The sequence below is a fragment of the Epargyreus clarus genome, unplaced genomic scaffold, assembly GCF_041222505.1.
Source record: "Epargyreus clarus isolate Ecla_fem2 unplaced genomic scaffold, WU_Ecla_fem_2.2 ptg000005l, whole genome shotgun sequence".
NCBI classification, from domain to species: Eukaryota; Metazoa; Arthropoda; class Insecta; order Lepidoptera; family Hesperiidae; genus Epargyreus; species Epargyreus clarus.
Genome location: NW_027332213.1, coordinates 2949538 through 2975697, shown reverse-complemented (window position 1 = coordinate 2975697; position 26160 = coordinate 2949538). Strand labels below are relative to the sequence as shown.

Here is a 26160-nt window from a genome sequence, read left to right as displayed (position 1 = left end):
ACGCTTTGTGGCTCATACCCCTACAACAAACACCGAGACCCAAAAGGTTTCAAATTCATCCCCTTTCTTTTAAATCTAGACCAAACGGCAAGAAATCAAATATTATCATGCCATAAAGACATAAAAATAGAACATTACAAGGTACTGGGTAAAGTGCATTCTAGCAGGGATCTAGCGATTTTCTATTATTAAGATAACGCAAATAAAATATATATTATAAACAGACATACATTATTAGTTTTTATTGTTCATTGAGCTTTACTACTGAGTACAAACATAAGCTTAGGTTATATTGTAAGTAAAAGATAACTATTTATATAAATATGGGATTATTGTGGCTCCTATATCTAATAAGAGCAAATTAAGCATTGATAAGTATCAAAATAAAATAGTTTCATAGGCAGGTTTCCTTATCGATCACAACCTATTTTAAATCAGGTGTAGGTGCGTTTCAGAATTAATAGTTCATTGCTAAAAGCTGATATAGAATATAAAATGATATAAGAGGTACTCGTACATAACAAAAATATAAAATATGTGTAATTGAAATACTTATTGTAGATGAGCTACACTCGCACCAGATTAAAAGAAATGTAAAAATATACACGTCAAGATAGAACAACAAGACTGCTGCAAGACAAGAATGTATAGCGCATATCGCGTCCGCAACTCGGCACACCTGCCAAATCTCAACCAATGCGTCAAATGATAACTTAAGGACAGAACGTTAAACTTTCTTTGTGTTTGCAAGCGCCCATTTGCAAGCGCTTGTGATTATAAGTGCCCATTTGCGAGCGCTTATGATTAAAAACGACACTCCATTGGTGGATTGTCCAATGGAGTGTCGCTTTTTAGCAAATCCATTGGAATTATGCGTTGTAAAGATTTGGCGTATGCGGCAAATGTGAACCGTATGGATGCAGAATTACATATCAACGAAAATTACATACAAAACAAATATTACAGTGTAGATCGGTTCATATCCAATATATAATTTAAGTAATAAAGTATAAATAATTATATACATATAACCTTAAAGCGTTCATTCAATTTAAAACACAACATGTCGCAATATATTATCTTAGAAACAATTATAAATACTATTGTTTTAAGATAGAGCAACGTTATTATAAACTGGATATCGATTTAATAACTTAAAAATAAAGCTAAGGCACTGAACCTTAACAAAAAAAAAAAAAATAGAAAAGCAGCTCCCAAAAACGTACAACATATATCGTTTTAACGAAAACTATAACCTTATAACGAATTTCAAAAACCAATTAATGTTCAAATAAAAATTATAATTCGATAAGAATAGACGATATTCGAAACCTGTTTATTAAAAACGCAGTGAATATATGTTGCAACAATAACAACCCATCTCTATTCACTGCTTCAAATCAGTATATACTTAATCCATTTTAATATCATTAAAAGTAAGGAAACATTAAAATAATTACTCGTATAAAAAAAATATGGAAAATCAAGCAGTTGGTCCTCGAGCCATTGATTATAAAAGTGACGTCACAAAAACGACAATTAAATGAAACATGCACGCAACATTGAGATACCAGACATTTATATTACCCAAGACCAAGTAACCAAATCGACTCCTAAATCAAAATATGATTGAACTAAAACAAAGTTAGTTGCCATAATTTCACCTTGTTTCTGCCATAATTGCCATAATTAAAAAAAAAGGACTTAATTACTTCCTGTACTGTGACAGTACATATCGCGGTGTAAGAGGCAGATGAACGTATGTACAAAAAATCAAAAATCGTTTTTTTTCACAAATCGGTTCACAATGTAGTCCTTTATGAAATGGCAAACCACGTAACGCTATATTCAATATTTAAGAAATAAAATACCGAATAAATAAAAATATATATATTGTGTCTTTGTAAGCATTTATAAACATTTTTTTATATTTTTTTTAAAACTCTAATAGTAGGAGAATATATTAATATATATTTTTATTTCAACTTTCTTTCGATCTCTATTATTGATCTGGTAAAGTTTGAAGTGCCGAATTTTCACGCTATTTTTGCTTTCCTGTAAAATTGTCAAAATATAGATACGTTCATCTGACTCTTACACCGCGATATTAGGTACACCTGATATTCTTTTCTTTCTCTTTGTAAAATTGTTGAGCAATCAAATGAAATATGATAATTTTTTAGGAGTCTATTTAATTACTACGTTACCCTAGAGACAAGACACTAAGTAAAGAGTTACTGTATACCATACACTATAGGATACATAGTAAAATATCTACAGTCGCATCTAAACGTGACAAATGCTCCTAAAATAGGTATCCACCTCTCATATCTTTAAACTTTAGATAAGTACTTTGTTTAGAAGTATCGAGTAGATTAAACATAAGTGTGTCAGTCTTCCTAAAAATCTTAATACGATTTCATTGAATAAATATTACAACCCTCAAAATAAGTTGAGAAGGTCCATAATAAGAACATATAGATAATACAGTAACTATCACAATTGTAGTATGAACTTATCGAAATACCATCCATATCGTAAGGAATGTTCTTTAGAGCTAACTATTTCTTAAAAATAGATGTGACTTCTTCAATTGTTCTGTTTTTAGTTTCGGGTAATTTGAAATACGTAAACGTGAAGAACAAGATAAGAAGGACGGTATACGGAATAAATACCAAGTTCCCTAGCCAATCGTTCATCGGTATAAAAGTGAGCCCAACGATAAAGTTTGCGAACCAATTAACTAAAGCACCTACACTTACAGCTGCGCTCCTGGCACCCTGGCCAAATAATTCAGAGAGAATCATCCACGGAATAGAACTTGGACCGACGCCAAAGAAGGCTACATACAACAGAGTGAACAGAACAGCAAATACACTCATGGTAAAGTTGTCCTTGTAAGTAAAGAAGGCTACAGTCATGAGCACTGAGGAAACAACCATGCCTCCAAGACCGACCAATTGCAACGTACGTCTTCCTAAACGATCCATCAAGGGAATAGACACCAAAGCCATTATGAATAATATACTTCCCACTCCAATAGATGCTAACCTTGCATCTGCTGGAGCTAATCCAGCACTTTCAAATATTGTTGAAGAGTAATACAATACAGCATTTATGCCTCCTAACTGTTGAGAGAGATGCATTACAACACCGATTATCAACGGCGATCTTAAAGCCTGTATCTTGAATAAATCACCAATAGTGAACTTCTGTTCCTGCTTCTCAGCTCTATCTTCTGCGTGCATGTCGTTAATTTCATCGTCAACTTCACCAGTTCCTCTGATATGGACGAGCACATCGCGAGCCTTTTCTTCGTGGCGTTCAACCAGCAGAAGGTAACGTGGGGATTCGGGCGCAAAGGGTAACATGAAGCATTGAATTGCTGACGGTATGATGGCCAACCCAAGTAGCCACGGCCAGCCATCGTCGCTGCCTAATATAACATCAATTCCCAGAATCTGACCACCCACTAATCCCAACGCGACAGCCAATTGATTGACAGTGCCAAATGCGCCTCGCAATCTTACAGGAGCCACTTCAGATACATAAGTGGGTGAGGCCGTGGTTGCAAAACCGCAATTGATGCCGATAAGGAATCTGCCGATGATTAACATTTCGACTGATGAGGCGATTTTGCTAAATCCCATGAAGGCAGCGCCTATCACGCCAAACGCAGCGTTGGTGGTTAAAGCAAATTTGCGGCCGCGTTTGTCGGCTATCCAACTGGCTAAGGGGCAGCCGATCATTCCGCCGACAGCAAATATGCTAACGATTACACTGAAGAGGAGCGTGGGGCTGGCTTGATTGTTTTCGCGGATGAAGTTTTCAATGAACGCTCGGGGTGCGTTGATGACGCCGGTATTGAAGCCAAACTGCAGCATGCCCAGCACTGCAGCGGACACGGCGTACAGCAACGCGCCAGTCGTTCTGCCACTCGACATATTGTTGCGTGGTGGCCCTGAAATGGGAAAAACGCGAGAATTACTAACTGTTCAAGATACGATATCACTTTCTGACTGTCGAGATAAAATTACCCGAAGTTATGTCAAGATAAAATAAGAACCTGCGCGTATTGTATAATAGTATTTTATGTGATATATTCAGAATAATAATTGATGTATCTAAATGTACGATAGAGAAAATATTTAAGGTTGATTTGACCAGTGTTTTAAAACTAAGTCTCTCAATTCGGTCCGAGTATCTAATCCCAGGCACGCACTTCTGATTCTTGAAAGTTATGTGCGTAATACAAATTAAATGTCATTTGATAAAAAAAAAACTTGGTGAATGAACTTCCACATCCGAGAGTTTAAAAAAAAACTCAAACATGCATGAAGTTTAGCAATCCGCAATTGACCAGCAAAATAGACTGCTCGCCCCTCTTATTCGAGAGGAGATTGATGCCCAACAGTAGCAAAATAATTGGATGATGACTGGCTGGTGGTTTGGTTAGAACCCAAAGGGGGATAGAACCCAGGCCAAGACGTGTCAAACTAGTGCCACTGGCCACCGGCGACACGCAGTTCTCAATGACAAGTATTTAAAAATATTTTTCTAATAGTATTTGATATATAGTTAAGTCACACATATTATACAGTAAGTTTGAGCGCATTTACCACGCTAACAAAAGAGTTATGATGAATAAGTGGTTTGACGTTAATTTTTCATATGAATAGAGTTTACAATTCGACGTTTATGGTTTGTTTGATTTGGTTGTTATAGCTTTAACTTTTAGCAATATTTTATTTTAGCTTTGCATATGCAAACTACTTTTGTTATTTTTATAAGTGCTGAAATTCGACTGAAAAACATTTATTGAATTGAATATATCTTACTTAAAAATATTGAAATATGATTTTTTTATAAAAAATATAAATAAGTGCTAGAAATGGGTACATTTCGGGTATCTACACTTAGCCAATTACAGTAAACTTCAACTTTATACCGAAAAAGAAAATACAACTTACACTTAACTTTAGATGCGTGTGATTATACCAAAAATCTAACACTGAGTGAACTAATATCGTATACGTTTATCAATTCTGTGTGTAACAGATTAGGATCTCTGATTAAGTAGATAGAGTCAGATAACATATACAGGTTAAAGTACATGTCAAGATTCACTTACATAAAACCATGTAACAGAATAAACAAAAATATCATGATGAGATTTATTTTATTTATTGAATACCAACATAATGTACACTTACACAGATGCAACAAAACACATAAGGGACTAGCTTAATGCCACTATAACTGTAGGTGTAGACTGTAGACTACGTGCAAGTTAAATGAAAAAGAAACATAAAAACGAAAAAGTAAATTGAATGTAGAAGCACTATGATATATTTATATAATTATGAGATGAGGTCATTACCTAATAACAACTGTATGAAAATAGAAAAAATAACATATTAATGTATAATAGCATAGTGCATACCTACTATCAATATTATTCGCGTTGTATCTAGATACTAGTTCTCAAGATCCAGTATTAAAGTATATTATTTCACAACTTATATTGTAATAGTACGTTTGAGATATGTAGGAGTATATTTTGTTACCATTTTAATACTATGTTTAAATATAATATGTTAATAAGAGCCGGTTTAACTGGTGAATAGCAATCTAGCGGGAAACTATATAAGAAGAAAGAAGGATGTTATATCGTTTAAAGAAAACGTTGTTATAAAATGGATAGTCGGAAAAAAATTAAGAATGGAGCTATTATTGAATCTTTTTTTATAAAATAGTATTTTAGGAATAATATAAGGACGTTGTTGTAGTTGACCTGATTGGCTTGGTACCCGAGACTAACGAATTGATGGATCCCGTCACGAGACCTGAATTAACTACCGACACAAGTGATCAGCGAATGAAGGCAATCATTAGTCGATGTACCGACATGCAATTGTAACATCTCTATTAAATGATCAAAATTTATAATAGGTACTCGATTTTGGATTTGCTGATGAAAATATTATGAAAAGATATTACTTTAAGAGATTACGTCTCCAAATTATCTGCCTTAGAACTCTTAGGAGTGGTCGTTTTTACATTTTTCGGAATGTGTTAATTTTCGCAACTTTCATTAAACGTAGCTGAATTCTTACTACGGATGCAAAAAAGTCAAACTTACTGGGACTTGAACCCGGAACCTTCAGCCCAAGGCCACTTTTATACAACGCTTGCTACTCATTAGTCAACAATAATATAACTACATAATTACCTAAATACTTATTGAGTGTGGCTTCAAATTATTGTTCATTGGATGTTCAGTAGGAACCAATTAAGGCTACTGCAACAATAAATATTAAAACGTTCAAGACGGCTGTTTTTATCTAGTCTATTTCCCAACGTCATAAGTAGGTTAAAGGTTTGTCTAATAAATTATTGAAAACGAGGACAAATGCAATGATGTTGCAACTAACGCCTAACTGACCAATGAGAGCGTAAATCGCAACATTGACACGTACAAAAACTATCGAAAATACTCTAGTTTACTTAATAATGCTAAGAGTCAAAACTGGAAGTAAGAAGGAGAAGTTTCATTTGCAAACGATCGATGGAATACCTTTAAAGCAACGAAAGAATGTCATTAGGAAATCGTCGATCTCAAACTGGTTATCAGAATTCTTGGAAACAATAAAAGTACTTTAGTAGTTTTGCTTGTGTAGAGAATAAAGTGAAACAATCTAAAAAATAAAACACGTTAAAAATTCCAAATTTCCAAGAATATAATCACATACTTTATTTAAAAGAACAGAAAAAGAAACAAAATTTGTTTCGAATATTCATTACAACTGATTCATCCAACTTTTGGTTACAAAGAATAAGCACAATAATATCTTATCTTCAGTTATCATTTAAAAATTAAAACTACAAATCTGCTAATTTTTAACGTAAATTCTTATACAATTGTCATGATAAAATGTAAACAATTGGTCCCACAATACTTAATTGCATGCAAATTGCTGGATGTAATCGGTGCACTAACAACTGGTAGTCCTTGGAAAACAACTGCAATGCTTAAATAGCCACGTTTCCTTGCGGTGAGGCTTTATATTAGAAAATATATGTACAGCACATATGCGACAACTCGGTGTTAATAGTAACAGAAGAATATATTTAACAATTGCGATAATATGAGAAAGAAACTGACCACTGTGATATGAAGTGAATTTTGTAATACTGACTAAAACGCTAATATAAACAAATTATTTTTATGTAAACAAGACGTAAATTTTGTTCCAAATCTAGATAACGTTATCAGTATAATATTTATTATGAAACTAAAAAACCCTGCGACCAGAGTTGAACTTTTGCAAATAAGCAACAAGACTCAAACAGGAAAGATCAAATAAATAAAACAAGGCCTAAGAAAAATTGTGTCGAGATCAAACAGAGTAATTGCACCGAATATACAAAAACTCATCTCAATTTAATTGGATGGTGAAGATAATTAAAATGTTTGTAGAAAAAAATTAAATAGGGTGCCTCATCTGGTAACAAGAACTAGTACACTCGCTCGTAGAACAAAATAATGAGATTACATTATATAGAAAACATTATGTAGGTACTATGGCGAAATTAGCGCACACAGGACAAAAAGGTTAATAATAGACAAAATAATAATGTAAATTAAATACTCTGTATTCCCATTGATACTTAGATGATACACATGCGTATTTCAGGCGACGTAAAAATATCGACGATTCTGTGTAATATGATAGTTGTTCGTTCATTTTTTTCTGGCATTTTAGTAACATACAACAGCAAACTACTTGAATAATTTAGTACTTAATAATAATTTCCATACTGGATTAGAGAACAGCACGAAATCAGAACATGTAGAGACGTAGTAACCAAACCAAGGCAAGGTGTGTTGATAGGCTGAAAAAGGAAGAAAATTGTCTCCGCAATATTAACAATAATACAGGCTACTCTGAATCACTAAGCAATGGGATAAATGAGCGTAAATTGATATCTCCATGACGTACTTCCATCGCGTTTTATTGCAATAGCAGTAATATGATCGCGTAGTATATAAACATTATTATTTATTGGATATGGTCATGGTGACCTGATTTCTCTATCTGTATACTGTGTTATTGTAAATACTGATATAAAAATCTTAACGATCACGTCCTTGATTTGACGCGTTAATCTTAAATGAATGTTAATATGCATATGCATGCAATTTTAAAATTGAAAGCATATTGTCAATATTTTCATTGCAAGGAGTTTATCAAGGTGCTCTAGTGTCACCTACTTTTTAACCTCAACATACACAGAGTATGTATATTTTGAAAGTCTGGTTCTTATTTGAATTTAGGAGCTATATATAAATATTCGAATATTAAATTTAATAGTCATGTTTAAAATTTCATCTATATAATAGAAAAAATGAGAGAAAGACGAGCTTTTGTTCGTAGCTTCATTTAGAAAATTTTAGATATATGTCCCTGCTTTAAAAAATCAGACATGGTTACTCAAATCCAAGTTAATTATACGTATACAAACATACACTTGTATTCCTTCCATATTTATGAAAAGGTGAACATTATGGAATGGCCTAAGCAATATATTCGAAGACACTAATATTATGTTCTTCCATTTCAAAATTATCTGTTGTTTTCCTAGATTGAGGGATTTCAGATATACATTTGTTGCTTATTTTCTTTTCAAATAGATGTTCTTTCAACATTCGAGCTTTTATAGGTGTTATTTTATAGACTCTTTGTTAAGAATGAATATTCTGTTAAAGAATAGATCGTTTTAAGCTTATAAACATTTGCACGATACTTCGATATGTATAAGTTATCGCGTGAGAATTTACACAAGTGAGCGAGTTATTATATATAGGTACTTATATGTTTATACTTTTTATATCATTGACGTAGCTAACATATGTGCGGTTTACATTATTTATTATTTAAGTGGTCATGGACGGTAATCATTGTCCTACGGATGGTGTAAATTAAGGTGGTTTAAAGGTGGTAAGACCCCACTCCTATATGGATTGGTTCCAATAGGATTTATAAACCTTTTCCGTATGTGAGTGGTCCAAGGCAAAATCAGGTTTATCGTTTTATAGAACTTTGTTATATTTTCTAAAGGAATATCTTTAAAAATTAATTTACGGGCGGCACTTTTAGGAGCGGCAAAATTGTAAAAAAAAACTTCTCCTTAAAATCTCATCCTTAATCATCCTTAAACTCCTTTCATCCCAAAACAAATTAGTACTATAAATTAGGGGTGTGCGAATAATTCGAACTTACGAATTATTCGTTCCGAATCGAATATTAATATTCGATTCGAAACTCGAATCGAATAATTCGAATTTTCGAATTATTCGAAAGTTCCCGAATAATTCGAAAAATTTCGAATAATTCGAAAATTTTCCAATAATTCGAAAAATTTCGAATAATTCGAAATTTTCGAATAATCCGAAAATTTTTGAATAATTCGAATTTTTTCAGGGTTTCTTATTTTCAATTTTCGAATAAAAATTTAACAGTCATTATACATTTTATTTAAACCATATAGTTACACAAATAGAACAATTAATATAGTTTTTTTTTTTAAATAATGAAATAATAAAAATTGAAATTTGGGGATGATCCTATTCTTGTAATGTTAATAAATAACTTATAAAAAAATGGATGGTAATATTGATTGCCTTTTTTTACGGCACTTCAAAAAATTACCTGAAATTCATGCTTCTAGACTAGAATACCCCCTTAATTCGCGAATTATTCGAAAACTTTCGAATTATTCGAAATTTTTACGAATTATTCGAAATTTTTCGAATTATTCGAAGAATTTCGAATAATTCGAAAATTCGAATTATTCGATTCGAATTTCGAATCGAATATTGATATTCGATTCGATTCGATTCGAACGATATTCGCACACCCCTACTATAAATAGTTCCGCTGAATATGCATATACACAAGTAGAATCCATTATTTCATGACAATTATAACACAATAATTTAATTTGTCAACTTTATGTTCTTTTACAAAAAATAATTGATTATGTATTTTCATTATTCATTATTTTTTATTTATACTGAGCTTTTTTTATTTATACTAGCTGACCCGGCAAACGTTGTGTTGGCATATACATAAAAAATGTTAAGGGTGAACAACCCTTATCAGTTAGGGGTATGAAAAATAGATAGTAGCCGATTCTCAGACCTACTGAATATGCATATAAAATTTGGTGAAAATCGGTAAAGCTGTTTCGGAGGAGTACGGTAACTAACATTGTGATACGAGAATTTTATATAGATATCGAAGTACAGGAAAATATTTCTACTTATTTGTATCAACACTTATTACCTAGTAGTAAGTGCACTAAACCGTTACAATCTAATCCGGATTGCATCAAGGTTTAGTTACAAACTGCATTAAATGTTAACAACTGCATAAATAGATTCGATGAACAAATTATTTAAACTGTATGTATAAGTGGTATAAGTATAAATAAGAAGGTACGTAAGGACGCAGACTTTCTTAACTTTTACTTTTAACCATTCGACAATAATGTACACTTTCGATCTCAGTAGTCAGAATTGTATGTAAACATTTGCTTACATTATATTTATTTATACACTAAAACTTTATTTAAGTAAATGAGATTAAGTTGAATAAATTTGGTTATTTTCATATTGTATTAAATTAGTTATCATAATAAATTAAAAACGTCATTGCGTTGGTTTACTTTACCTTAACAGTTTATCTTGTAAGTAGGTAAGGACCTTAAGCGTAAAGGTTAAAACATACGAAAGACTCAAACATTCCAGAATCTATTCGAAATTAAAAACTGGCGACATAAGAACATTGCAATAGATTTTAAATTCACAAAACCTCACCTATTCGAAATTTAAACTTCACAGTACACAACACAACTATAAGTACACTTGGAATTAAAAACACACTGCGTCGGCGGCAGCGGTGCGAAGCGGACTGCCTCGGTCGCTGAGGTTATTCAAACGAGTCCAACTTGTGAAGGCATTATGATTGCAAATGATAGGTTATCACGACTGTACAGAGCCTTCTTATTTTAAATAAGGAACACTATTCTCTTATTTTGAATAGGCAAAGATTACATCGTTAAGTCTCTATTTTCGAGACATGAAATGTTTTTTTGCTTTGGAGTGGATATGAAGTGACTGTCATAAAAAAGTAGTTATACCGGCTTTCGGTTTGAGATAAGAGTTTTACGACCTCACTGGTAGTGATAGTTACATTAGCACTATCATTAATTCTATAGAACAAATGGATAATCAGTCAGTTAATCAATATTAAATATTTTTTCATCATAACTTTTTGAAATACCTATATTAATGTACTATTTTTTTACAAAATAAAATAACAAGCAACCATTTTATAGAAAGTATAGTTTTTTCTGTTCCATGGTATATAGTATATGGAAATGCAACCCTGCGTAAAAAATCAAGTTAATTCAACAACACAATTTTTAAAGTTAGTTAACATCTTTTAGAGGTTTGCTGACACAGACATACAGAAGCTGATTTTTATACAGACATAGCACATAACTAATTACTATAAATAGACGAAGTAGGAATAAGTTAGTGGAAGAACTAAGGAATATTTATAATTCCGGAATAAGATTGATCAAAGCAGTTGGCTAATCTAATGAAAACAAAGGCAACTGAAATGTAAAACAGAAAGAATTATTCAGGCGTTTGTAAGTCGCGAACATAGATTAGGTCGCGAAGGCGTTAAATATTTAGGGTTAATAAAACACTAAGGGTAAGGGCTAAGGGTATGTAAATTGGACGGAAAATCGATTATTTAGGGTAACGTTTCTGGAATTCCCGTTTGAATCACAGAAACAATATGGTTATGTGTCTTCATCACGCGAGGATATGGTAGGTAACTATGTCAATAAACTTTTAATAACACTAAATGTTCCAGTTTATTAAGAAATTATTATAAATCATAACATTAAAGATTATAATCTTCATTAAAAAATGTAATGGCGGCATTTCTGCTCGCCTCACGATCGTTTTTTGTATCGTGTGAAAGAGATATATTATGTACCTATGTACAAAATACAAGTTATACGTTTACGTACATAATATTACTACATGTGAACCGACTAGGAGCCTACGGTTTTATTTCGGCAATACCTACGTATTGATTCAGCAAAAAAATCACTATTCACTTTTACCACTATTGCCCTACGCTTATTCACTATTAACCTATATAAAAGTAGCAAACGAGTTTTCTGATGGTAAGTGGCTACCGCCGCCTATACACATCTCGCTCAAAACTCACGTAGATCATAGGGCTCGTACACAAAACTGCGATGCGACGTCGCATCGTAAAAATCTGCGAGCTCCCTCGACACATAGCAAGAACTTGCGAATTAGTTCGCATCGCACATTCCTGCGATGTTTCGTCACACTTGTTGACGCCATTTTTAGTCCGTTCTGAGACAGTGTGTGGGGAAGACGTACATACCTATATTTGTTGGGTGGGAAGACGTATACTTTAATATAAAAAAATGACAAAGTACGTCGTTGACTTTTTTATATTACTGATTGAGGAGCGCCCTGTTCTTTGGGAAACTAAAGATAAAATAATAATATGATAATAAATATGATAATAGGATGAACCCAAAATTTTCTTTGTTACTCTTTCCTGTAGGTATCTCTTAAGCAATAACAAAAGTGCACACTTCTTTTTACGATCCATGTCACGACCTAATTTTCAAAATACGTTCCGTACGGTTGACGGTTGTCGAAACATGGTCACCCTGGGAGACGCTATGCCACACGATATCGGATCGCAGCAATTCGTGTCGCAATTTTCTGCGTTGCGAATTCGCATCGCGTCGCATCGCAGTTTTGTGTACGAGCCCTTATACCTAAATTTAAAAAGGACAATCGTTTTCCTAATACTGTCACATTAGTACAGTCCGCTTGTCCGCTAGTCCGCTCTAAAGTTGTTGCGAGCAGTGTAATCATACAATTTGCTATTGCGTCGCGATTCATTTCTATACTCAGAGCGGTCTAGCAGCTTTACGCGGACTATATTACAGATTACTTTACACATTATTACACAAGGTACTTTATCTATGGTAATACCTTTAAAACCAATCGCATTAATGACTTGTAGATTGATAAGGTTAACTACAAAGTAACAAATTAGAGAATTGTCAGTAAATAAAATTAATTTCCTAATGTTTTGTCGCCATTTTACCATTTGCACAAGGGCAATGACTCGCAAAACTGAAAAGGTTGAAGTCAGTGCCTTTTGTTTTTAACAAATGAGTTTTTTTTTCAACAACGGAAATGTCGCGTTCCGATTAAGGAAGTTACTTAGATGTGGTAATTTGTGGCAACCACCCAGTTACATATGTAATCGATCCCGGATAACATTAAAATCCTACTTGTGGTCGATCAGAGATTTACTTTCCTAAGGATTAAGTTGAAACGCCTCAAATGAATATATCTTCCTTACCACAACCTTAAAAACAAGAATCAACAGCACTTAATTCTGCTAATAAAGCAGAATTAAATGCTGCTAATAAATATAGGTGTAGTGCCTCCGGAGTCCAATAAAAACCATCAAATCTATTAATATAGTTGCTTAAATTACATTTTAACATGTCACCGATAGGCACAATTCATTTTATGAACAAAACGTATAAAAGTTTGCTCAATATTCGTATTTTTAAATAAATAGAAATACGAAGTCTACAAACGGAAATCTACAAATCCCACAGGAACAGCGTCGGGTCAATTCAATTTCATACAGAGGTAAATATTTGGTACAGAATATTTCATATTGTAGGTACAAATTCTCTGCACATGGGCCGTGAGTATTGCCCGTGGATATAATGTAAATACTATACATATATATGAGGTGGTAGAACCGGTATAGTTCGAACGGGAGGCGGGAAGGTACCTCCGCCACATACCGATACTTACTTAGTTCTAGCACCTAGCGTGAAGCAATTCATGCGTGGACTTCGATACGATACGACACTTATCGTCTCATCTTTTGAAACGCTGGGTAACAATAATATTGAAAGATATATTAATACTTACGAACTAATTTCCCGGTGGCGGCAGCCTGCTGCCCTGGTTTAAGTTTGTTTAGCTAAAATTGTTGTACGGATTAATACTGGAGGTCCGAATTAATATAAAAGGAACTTTTAACTTAACATTGAGTGAAATAAGCTACCATTCGTATTAAAAGAATATATTCTAGAATTAGGTGTTGAAAATTCGCGCAGGTTTGGTCTCGAAATTCGAACGGATTCATTTTTACGAGTGAAAATATGCGTATATTTAATAAGCTTATAAAATACCTATTTCTATGCAAGATTAGCATTATTGCATTTAATTTTATAAGTACCTACATCTTATATAAACGATCAGTGGACAGAGACAAGTCACATTTACCTACACGAAAGGTGACAAACAAGTTCCAATGTAAAATAACATGCGAAGAATAAAATCGTATCATTATTATTAAGTTAAGGACAAAGCTATCCAGATGTGGAGCGTCTCGTATTGTTTAATGAAACGTGATTAATCACGTAACATTAGCTCGCAATCGAGGCCGTGTTTTTCAAAAACAAAACTTAACTTAGTCAAGTGCTATCACTCGGGGAAACTAAATATTTTCATAATATTTTAGTATTATAGTAAACATGTACAAATTCTATCCGTATCTAAAGACCAATGTTAAAGAACATTGGACTGTTTCGTATGTCTGTTTTATCAAAATATATAAGATTTACGGATAATTAGACATTATTTTTTTAATCACAAAATAATTAAAGTTACCACGCACAAAAAGATTATAAAAATAACGCATTGCAACAATAGTACATTACGATACGAGGACGAAAAATTTTTTTCTGACAAGTGTGAGTTTGCAGGCCGAGCCGCAGGCGAGGACTGCAATCACACGAGTCAGAAAAACATTTTTCGTCCGCGTGTTGTATAAAATTTTATATTACGGGGTCGGAAATGGGGGTTTTGCGCACGCGAAGCGTGCGTAAAACGTCCATTTACGCACGCCGTGATATAAAAAACATTACAAGTGGCAGCTACAGTAAATTTAAACAGATTTTATAGCACTCTGTGACCTAAACCCGCATTTTAGCCACGCATTAACGCATCCAAAGTAGCCGATTTTTACACCGTACGAATATTAATACACTACCCTCACAGTTGTAAAAAATAAACATCGCTATGAACGTTTCATACTTTTAAATGCCATTTAAAAATTAAAAGTGCGTAATGAGTATTTTGTTTAAAGCTATAATTATGTTAATATTTTATTTTGGACGTATTTATAAATGTTTTTGCCATTGTGTATATAATAAGCAATGGCATCACTATAAGACTGTCTGTTGGGCTTTATCGAGTTTTATTGTTTGTTTTGACTGTGTATTTTCGCTACACACCATAGTAGGAGACATTTAAATTAGGAATCATTATCAAAATTAGCCATAATACTACTCCAGTAGAATCTCGACTAAGCGACCTATTTGTTGTCGTATTTGTGGTATTCGGTTTATCAAAAATTTGGATAATTGAGTTTATGAAGAAAAGCTACTTAAACCGATTTAGGAAGGTAATGTTTTTCGACTATATGTTTGTTACGTATGTATTTTTCATTCTTTGGCAAACTCAAACGACTTCACTAATTTTGACATATGATATGTCGTTGGATTCGTCTAAATTTTGGAGATAACATAGACTATATTTTTAGCAATAGGGTTTTTGTTTTTTATAGTATCTTTTTAGTTGCGATTTGGCGACTTTCCGGAATTTAAATGCACATGTCACACAAAATGTGGCTGATTTGCAAGGGTTATTACAAAATTACTTGTTCACGTTTGTCAATCCGAATAATCGCGAATATTTATAACTGAGCTCCGGATAATCGATTTTCTACTGTATCACTAGTATTAGTCATGTACGAGTATTAGTACATTATGTGATTGCTTATCATATGTTTCTTTAATACGTTTAGGTGGAGTTCCCATTATAAGTCATTGGTCTAGACGCCTGTATGTAGCCTAAATGACTTGATAGATTTCGACGTATGTGTGGTGTTAGATTTGTCTTTATCATAAGAGCAGAATAATTACTAAATTTCCTAAATCAAGACTTCTTCACATCAAATTTCAATGGTTTTGGTTGTGTCACACTTTTTTTTGTTTTTTTTTATTCATAATTTTTAGTTTCAATATTTCTAAGTTTCAAAATAATTAACATATTTTTTCATATTACTTCACAAGTATAAGCGGGTTTATGTCACACGAGCTATAAAATAGTATACGATACTTGTGACATAAGTAGCCTACTATGTGCACGGCGTTTAGCACCCTCGCTGCGCTCGGGCGCTAACTTTACGCCGTGCAAAAATAGGCTACTATGTCCACGCGTATCGTAATGTACTATTTTGATATGCACGTCATTTGGGTTTCCAAATGATCATAAATTAATTATTAGTTGCTTACAGGTGACAGAACACATCGTGAGAAACCTATATAACCTCCTCAGAAATGTGCAACCAGAACCCTTCATTTTTTCATAATAAGCTTAAAAACACAGTAAATTGTTAAAGAGAAAATATTTAATCTTTTTTTTTGCAGCCTTATGAAAAACAGCAAATAGCTCTAGTACGTTGCTCTAAAGCCACGTGCTCGTAGGTTTACCAAAACGAGGGGCCAATAAACGTAAATCCATTGCATGCGTTGCCAAGCCTTGCGTGTGGGCTCAGACACATAAATTCAAGCCAACTGTACCCAACATACGCTACGACATACGCTAGAGAAACGAAATTTACATGCATCTGTTCAAACTTACAAAACGGTACTGTATGTATGTATGTATGTTAAATTGTATAAATGCAGGTGTCTACAATCGTGTGGTGGCTTTCTAGAAAATCATTCTTGTCCCTTTGATGATTGGAGAGGAACTAATGGATTAAATTCAAGAGATAGGAAGCGTCTTCCAATAAAGTTACTCGTATACTGTACTCACTAATGCATATATTTACATATTATATGCTTAAAATTTATTTTCAGACTAATCTTGGAGATAACGAGACTGAATTGAGTGTGCCTTTCATTCACAGAAACAGACGAGAAATAGTTTACTTTTCCCCGAAGGTATTTGATTCGGTGAAAATCGAAAACACTCAGTCAAGCTCGTTGCAAGCATAGCAATTTTTTGTGTTGCTAATTGCAATCCAAGCAAATTGTACTCAAAAGTACACCAAATGCAAGTCTAGTCATATTGTCCCAACGTACAAAGGATATTCAAAAAATGATGGTCTTTTGAACCACTTCGTTGTACATCCTCCTTTGAAAATGTGGCCTATTCAACTTGCAGGCGCGACGCGTTTGTTGAAAATTTTCCTCAAATTAACAAAGCCTTGCTTTAGGCAGTGCGTCATAAATTAGTCAACGTTAACATGAAACAATGCACGTGATATGCATACGCATTGTTACATATTTTTCATTTAAGACAGGTTACGCATTCTATAAAATGTCAAGTGATCACCGTCAATTTTAATAGCAATTCCTGTTCTGTGTAAAATTAGTCATTAGTGACAAATATTGCAATCTCTGAGGACTACATATTGTAATTTTGCCGCCCCCTTAAATTGCCGTATGTGCAGGCCGCAAAGATATCTCTTTTTTATTTATAATTGTTTCATAGACCTTCAAACAAAATAAACTGTCCTAAATCAGTCCACTGAAATGACATAACATACTATATTATGACGTCACAACACGAAACGACTGGGCGGCTCCAATGAAACATGATACCCGTCTATGGACAATGAACCACATACTAACATGAAGAATTACGTGATGCTCGTACCATTCGTAAGTCAATAAGGTTTTGATTAAAACATTCTCGGCTATTAAATGTCGCACTTATAATACAAATGCTACAGAGGACTACGTAATATTTACTTTTTCCTAAAGCGATTTTATTATTATCGTAAACAATAAACGTAAGGCCGCCTTTTATCTGTTTTGTTACTAAAATATACAAAAGGCGGCCTTATCGCTTCGGAAGCCATCTCTTTTAAATTTACCTAGAGGACACAATACAGTTACAGAAAAATCTCTATACAATATTTATTTCTTTAAACGTCTGTCAATGATTTCTAAAGAACTGTTTGCATGAATCATTTGATTCCCGAATATATAGGTTTTTTTATAATATAGGAGTAGCAGACGAGCATACAGTCCACCCGATGGTAAGTGGCTACTGCCGCCCATGGACATCTGTAATCAACCCCAGATTAGATATTCCCACCTGAGGTCGGCCACAGATGCGCCGCTACCGCTGAAGACTAAGCTGAAACGCCTCGGAAAAGTCTGTATTTCTGTATCTCTATGTGTTATTCAATAACCCTACATGGAGCAATCATTCGATGCATTATCAATTATGCTAACTGAATATATTTGTACTGCACTTGCACTACAATATAGTGCCAAGAAGCTTCTAGTCCAGCAGTTGACATGTGGTCACTGCCGCTATGGTCATGTGTGAACAAATTTAATACAAAAAAAAACATATTCTACTTAAAGGCGTTGCATTTCTGAAGACTAAGATAGTCGCCTCATACCATGTAAGTGTAAGTCATTTATGTACAAAATTTATAATTATTATATGAAAGTACTCCTACGTACCTAATGTTAGGAACGCTGACGCATTATTGGTGAACAAACTTTACAGCTAAAATGGAAGCATGAAAAGAATGCCTATATGGGGAGAGTTGAAAGGTATGAGATTCCAATAAACGCCAACAATGCCTCCAGACAGGGAACGCGAATCGCATAGTAATTGAGCCTTCAAGTTCTGCATTAACGCTTCGTTTGCCATATAACTATAATGTGAAATAGTTATTGCAGTTGCAATATTAAATAACTGAATGGAAAAATAATAGGAGACGTATATTTCTCGATTTTATTTATATTTGGATCTATTGATGTAAGGATTTTAATGGGACTATACATTTCTTGTATTGTATGTTTGCCAATGCGAAAAAGAAACAAAAGTCTTCTTTTCTTTTTCGTCGTTTCTTCATTTCTGAAGGTCGTGCTCGTTCTGGTAAGCCTCTGTGGATGATCTGACGAGCTGCTTCCATGCTACCCTGTCTTCCGCTTGTCTGAGAGCAGTTGTAACTGGAAGTCTCATTATTTCTTTTATAGAATCCGACCATCGGCTAGGTGATCGGCCTCTAGGTCTTCTTCCATCTACCTTGCCCACCACAACCAGCTTTTCAAGGTTGTCTTGCTGTCTTCGTGCTATGTGGCCAAAGTAGGTCAGAATGCGTTGGTAGCATAGCGTGGATAACCTGGTTTTAATTTTAAGCTGTTGGAGAATCGACTTGTTGGTTCTTTTAGCCGTCCACGGTATTCGTAACATTCTCCTCCAGCACCACATTTCGAAGGCATCGATCTTCCTTCTGTCTATAGCTCGGATCGTCCAGGACTCAGATGCGTATAGGAACACCGAGAAGACCAAAGTCCAAACAACAATCAAACAAAAGTAAGAACTCTATAAATTGATATATAACACTCTTATCCTTTAGTTTTCTGTGAATAAGAGATATTGATGTAATAAAATGCATATTACTAATGCGTATTAATTTACACACACTCATCTTGTTTTGACTCACACATATTTGATCCGGCAATACAGAACTTTATTGTAATTATCTACCATCTTATAACTTAATTATAGGTAAATTAATGTTATAACTTAACTGTAGGTATATTATAATAATTAAGTGCTGAGATTATTGAGGAAAACTCTAAAGGCATAATTTCTTAATCTTACAATAAATCATTTTAATGGTTTTAACTACTTTATAGTATTAATTATTATTACTATGCATTTAATACGTATTGAGTAAATTTTGTCATCCATAACACATCGCCCCGACCAAACACAACACTATAATGCTTCTAATTCGTAAGCCGAATTATTTGCAATTCATAATTATCATAGAAATGTACGGATACAAGAATATCGTCTTAAATTCTTTTTATTTTGACCACCTTTGTTTGTAAACTGACTCATGGCATTCTTCATTACGATAACACCTTTGTTTTCTTTTACATAAAATATGCAAGGTTGGTTGTTCTCGAAAAATATAATATGATGAACATGTTTACTTAGAACAATCGAGATACAAAATATTTATACTTAATGTAAGTTTCATTAAATATTTTATATTCACATTTAAATTAATTATATTAATTACCTAAGACACGTAGATTAGTAAAGATACTTCGCCGCCTTGAAATTGAATGAAGCCACAAACGGCATAAGTAAGTTCTTTTTTTGAATTCTTGACAAATAAAAATATTTTTAGAGAAAATTTACGAATAAATAACTAATATTGCGTAATTTACATAATAAATAAATAATTATTTCAAATATTTTAGGCACATTTTAGCACGGAGTCGTGGCAAAACTTTTTTACGCAACTATTTCAGTTCTCAAAACTGGGTACATTTTCTTGTTAGGAGTGAGTAATCTTTACTTATCCAGTCCAGAATATCAGTTTAAAAAAGTCTATTTTAAAAATGGAACACTTAATTTATATCAGTTTAATGTTCCATCAAACTATTAAATAAGTATTATGTTTATATTGTTGATCCTTTGAGTTAAAAATAGCCTCATTGTCCTACGTGATCTTCGACAATTACTGCTAATAGAAAGTGACGTTCTAATTGAGCATGAAACACGGGATTATAATTGTTCCCGGAATCTTCCAAGACAATACGAAGTAGGAGATTAAAACATACGATGTTTTTAACCGTGACTGATTCTTAAGCAAATTCTAAAGCCAAAATATCCATGGAAATCCATACAGCTAAATAAAAATAGGTATTATGTTTTTTTTTTTTTTATTTAAGTAAGATATTTAGATATCTACATCATCAATTATTATCATCACTTGCTTTAGTCGTCAAATAAAGTATCATAATTCAGAATATCGCATATTATCACATTTTTGGGTAGGTAAGATTTATTGGTATGGGAATTTTACGAATCCTTACTTGCCAGTCTGGTACTTAGTTTCCTATAATTCTGAGAGGAAATCGGTGTCCAGTTGCAGGACAGCAGCTGGTGGATATTGTGTCAATATGTTTTAAAAGGAATTGTCTTATTTACCTAATATTCATGATAATCATTATTAATATCGTACGTATTCATTTTTTAATATGAAATATTTATTGTGCTATATTAACAATGTTTAGGAATATTTAAAAAGACAATATTTATCTTAAAACAATACGCCTTAAATCAATGAATACAAGACATATTGGACTGGGTCTTTCCAATATATATTGGAATATTTTTACCTAAGATTGACATTTGATCGACAGCCGGGTTCAGCAAAAGACAAAATATTACCAAAAAGCTCTTCAACGTCTATGTTATCGACATATCTTTTTCCTAAACAAGGTTTACGCACATACAGCACATCAAAATTTACGTAAAATTTTATTATTAATGTTACGTGGTGAAATATGTAATTCTTTTACTTATGGTATATTAAATACTTTAAACATTTTATATTGATTATATCATCAAGTAATAAACTCCCGTTCTAATCGTTAGGGTAACTCCAAACTAATATGGTTAGTAACTAGTCTCTTGTTAGTACAAAGGTAGTAAAGTTAAAACCACGAGCTTGTGGGAAAATGTAATGACTCTCCGCTGAGTAACGCATAGTTTATATATCAATATAATGCCGTATTCATTGTACATAAGAATTATATACCCTCGTATTATATTCATTACCCGACAGTCTCATGACTAATTTAATTTTATTCAGATCATGCATCATCACCATCACCAAATACTGTTTCACAAATTACAATGGATGTGTCATTTATATAAAAAACCGGTTTTCCTTATTCACTTTTTGCACGCATGTTTATCATTGTTTGGCGTCGTCCACTTGTACATTGAAGTACGATAGTGCCTCAAATTAATTTTAGATAATAAATAGTGTGGGTAAAATTTGCTGATGGAGCACAAATATAAATATATAGTCCTCAATATCTTAGGCATTCATGACTTTACTTATGCTTTACAACAGAGAACTTTCTATATGATCTATAAATATATTAGCAAATTTCACAACATACACCATACACTAAATATCAGATTAAATACTTTTCAAGTGACTTAATTACACTAATTGGCGTGCTCTGTCGGCACACTTTGTTCGATAATTCTATTACTTTCCACTTCAGATATTTGTAAATAGTGTTCCAATACATAACTTATTACTTAATAGCTCCCATGAAACTGATCTTAGATTCGCAAAATGGTTTTGTGTGAAAACGTATTATTATTATACACCTCTGAGTTATTTATCACTAAACATTATGCAAATAAAATCATTTTAAACATGTAATTTTATATAACTATTATCATACAATGGCCTTGGTTAGTTTTTGGCATAAACGTCAATGCAAAATGATTATGGATTTGTTTTTATTTATACAAAGCATAAGTACGCCTTAATAATTTTGGAAATTTATAAATGGGTGAACTGATGATGAGGAAAAAATTATTGAAGCCTCAGACTAGATTTTATCTGGATAAACAGTCCAGGTTCTTCTCGGTATTAATCAAAGGTCAAAAAATAAAGTTAAACGTGTATTAACTATTCATTAAGTGTTCAGATAAAAATAATTGTCCCGCCCTATCATTAAAATATCGACTACTTACTAGTTTTAACCTTTTCAATATATATTTGTGCTCTTATAATAAGTTTTAATGTAATAGAAATAACATACCTGACTTTAGACGACAGTTGCCATCCATTAACACGATAGCTGCGGAACGCGGCTTAAAACACCTCGTCCATGTCTGGTCTTTATAGCGGTAATAAAAAACTTTAACTTCTCTGTGGTGCGAGAGGCATAACTTCTGTCTGGTTCAGTGTAGGAGAGTGATAACTATATTTGTGATGTGCTACTGATTCCTAGTTCTATGGTACACCAACCTAATGTCGGGTTTGTTAGACCTCGTGCCGCAATGAACAAATAATAATGCTAACACAGTGCGGAACGAGGTTGCGAACGCCTCGTTCTCCCACGCACCTCGTACTGCACCCCACGCTAGCTTCACGTGGTTAGTGTTGTGCAACGCAGGCTGCGCACGCGACGAAGTAGGACCGCTGTCTTTGTGTTGAAAATTATCATGTCGAAACGTTGCCGAAAAAAGTTGATCATTGAGGAAGATGAAGAAAAACCGGTTGGAAAATCTGAGCCAAAATCAGAATACAGGAAGATATTTCAAAAACAGGTAAGTCACAAATATACTCTGTCTAGGTGAAAGTCCAGCAGTGAGACTTGGCAGGCTAGGCGTATATCCGTATAGTAAGAAATTACATTATAGATAATTACGTTTCCTGTTATGGTTCAATCAAAAGTTAAGTAGATACATTATTGATATAGGAAACTTAGGCAAAATCGTTACCGAGTACTCCGATTACTCTTTACCCTAATCTACTCGCTCCTACTTTTTAGAATCCACTGCAAAGGAAGCACATCATCTCGATAAGGGTCCAAAGAAGAAGAGATGTGTCGGATGCTACGAAAAACTCCGCAAATTTTTTGACATGTCGTGAGGCAGACAAAAAAAACCAAAAAAAAAATCTCACGGAATGCACTGTTTGCAAAAAACCTTATTGTCTGACATGTTTCAATGAAAAACATCCATAACTTTTCCCCTTTTTGTATTCATTCTGTCCATAACGTTGATAAATAAAAACCATAAAATAAAATCGATATTTATTTTCCCATCACTAAATTATATCGAAACCTGCCATTTTTCAGTGCGGTCCGAGGTGCATTAGACCCCACATTTTATTTTACCCATAGAATCTAAACTAACTAATTTGACCAAGGGCGGTGGCAGATCTAGGTTAATCAACTCATTGTTAATAATAATCAAGACAAAAGCCGTCGATTTTATCTTATTTGGCGCCAAAAAAAGGATTTTAGTCTCCTTCGGGCGGTGGGATTTAATACGCCTCGTGCCGCCACAATGTCGGGTATAGGACGAGGTTTTAAACAACTCGTAACGCAGTAATGGAAAGTATAGAAAAATCTGTGCCGCTGGGAACGAGTTAAGTTGGCACCTGGTTACCAACTCAGAATGGAAAAAAAAACAAATTGATTGAAGTCTTTTAACCTCCTTCAAACCAGAAAATTACGTGGAATACGGATATGACAAATTCTGGTGTATATCCATTGTATTGAACTTATAACACCATCAATTTAAAACTGATTAGAATATTTATGAATAATTGAATTAAACATTAATTCTATGTATTAGCTTCGTACAAATAGGTAAGTATTAAGTAATTACTTGACATATAAACTAATATTTTAAAACTGCAATATAACGCTTCTAACTACATCCGGTGATAAGGAAAAATGTTGAATATACGGACATTCTAAGGAAATTATATGGTATTAAATATCTGCCTACCTATGTTCACATATGGATTAAAACACAATCACTTACACAAGTAACACACATACATATGAACATAATAGATATAATGATTCCTCTTAACAATGTAATCCTTAGTTAGCTAATTAATGAATGATAGGTAATAAAACATTTTATTTCTTATATTTTTACACCATACGCATTATACCAGATATAGGTATACCAGTATAAAATAATTCGTTCCCATAAAATTATACTAAAGTTACATATCTGAGGATTGTAGGTATTAAAGTTTAATTGCAAAAGTCATGAAACTTATGAAAAAATATTTAAATCATTAAACATAAAACAAAAATGCCTAGTTTTTTTATAACAATAAAAGGATAAAACAGAAATAAGAAGAATGATAAAATAATTTTAATATAATTTTAGTTCCCTGTAGTAAACATAGGAAATTATAATATATTAAAAAAATCTAACCTCTATTAGTAAGAAGCTCTGTCGTATTTTCGTCAGGAATTTCTTGAAGAAATGCTGTCGCTTTATCCACAGGCATCGTTTACAATACGTAAATGTAGTTACAACGCAATGTTAATAAAACTTTTGTGACCTATACGACAAAATTCAAAGAATGTGTCCTAGAAGTTCCAATCTTTAATTTAGAATAACAAAACCGGTCACAGACTGTCGAAACGCGGCATTATAATTTGAGTAACGTCAACTACACAGACAACTATGGTCATGGTCAACTAACTACTGCTGAACGTATTAAAAAAATGCTTACGTATACGTAAACAAGCTAACGATATCGAATTTAGAACGTCAACCGCGCTTACGCTAACACACCGTACCGAATTAAACGCATGACTTAAGCGTAAATTAAATTGATTGTGTGAAGTTGTATTTTTTACTATAAAGACTTTGTTTGTATGCAATAACGTAGCCAATTTAAAAAAATAAACATTACTTACCGGTTACAATTGCGGATTCAATTAAGTCGATTGAAGTTTCAGGTTCCATTGTTTAATATTTTTTATTTCCTTCCTTTTATTTAATAAAATAATTATCAAGCAGCATCATCTGGATTAAATTGAACTTTAGAATTTATTGCTTAAGGAATTAGGGTTATCCATGCGTAACATAAAAACTCATAAGTATTAACTAAAACGAACATAACAAGTCAACGACCACTGAACCACCGATAAAGTCAACATAATTTTAGTACTAAGCGTTATTGTGATATTCAATTATTATTCATTGTCATTGAAAACATTGCAATTGCAATACAGTGTATACTATAACAGGCAGAGATCAGAGACGAACGCACGACGTCCCACATTGACTGTGCCGTGCCGGACCCGGTGCGCCCGTCTCCATCTCATGTTATTGATCGCCCCTCTCTCTATGGGCCAAATCTTAACGTCCACATTTTTATAACCACAACTTAAGCATTTTGAGTTGTTATAAACATTACAAAGCAACCAGAATATCGTTCATGAATAAATTAATAAATACACGTTAATATTTTTTAGTTGCCTTAATAATTAACTGATGTTTTAGCAACCGATTCTATCACAACAAAGTATGTAAAAATAATCGAGTACTATCATATTTTTTATTAATTCTTTATGAATGTGCGT

The 26160-nt window shown here is 33.2% G+C and overlaps 1 protein-coding gene across 3 annotated transcripts; it reads right to left on the bottom strand.

Annotated features, from left to right (window-relative positions):
- Nucleotides 1-1332: 1332 nt before the first annotated feature.
- On the bottom strand, nt 1333-25886 carry LOC140757940 (glucose transporter type 1). Of its 3 annotated transcripts, none has more exons than XM_073093856.1 (2): nt 25492-25886; nt 1333-3961 (listed from the first exon to the last, which is right to left on the bottom strand). In XM_073093856.1, the coding sequence occupies exons 1-2, from the start codon at nt 25538-25540 to the stop codon at nt 2562-2564; spliced, it is 1449 nt and encodes a 482-aa protein (XP_072949957.1). In that variant the 5' UTR covers nt 25541-25886; the 3' UTR covers nt 1333-2561. The 3 variants fall into 3 exon arrangements, with proteins under 3 accessions (XP_072949957.1, XP_072949956.1, XP_072949958.1); XM_073093855.1 differs by lacking the exon at nt 25492-25886 and adding an exon at nt 25001-25385; XM_073093857.1 differs by lacking the exon at nt 25492-25886 and adding an exon at nt 10883-11039.
- Nucleotides 25887-26160: the final 274 nt, after the last annotated feature.

Bases quoted from the DNA above. Each gene is read 5' to 3' on its own strand.
- LOC140757940 (XM_073093855.1), bottom strand. From the start codon at position 25,076: ATGCCTGTGGATAAAGCGACAGCATTTCTTCAAGAAATTCCTGACGAA. The intron at 3,962-25,000 runs GTTAGATTTTTT...TTCCCATTTCAG, and splicing joins AGAGCTTCTTACTAATAGAG to GGCCACCACGCAACAATATG.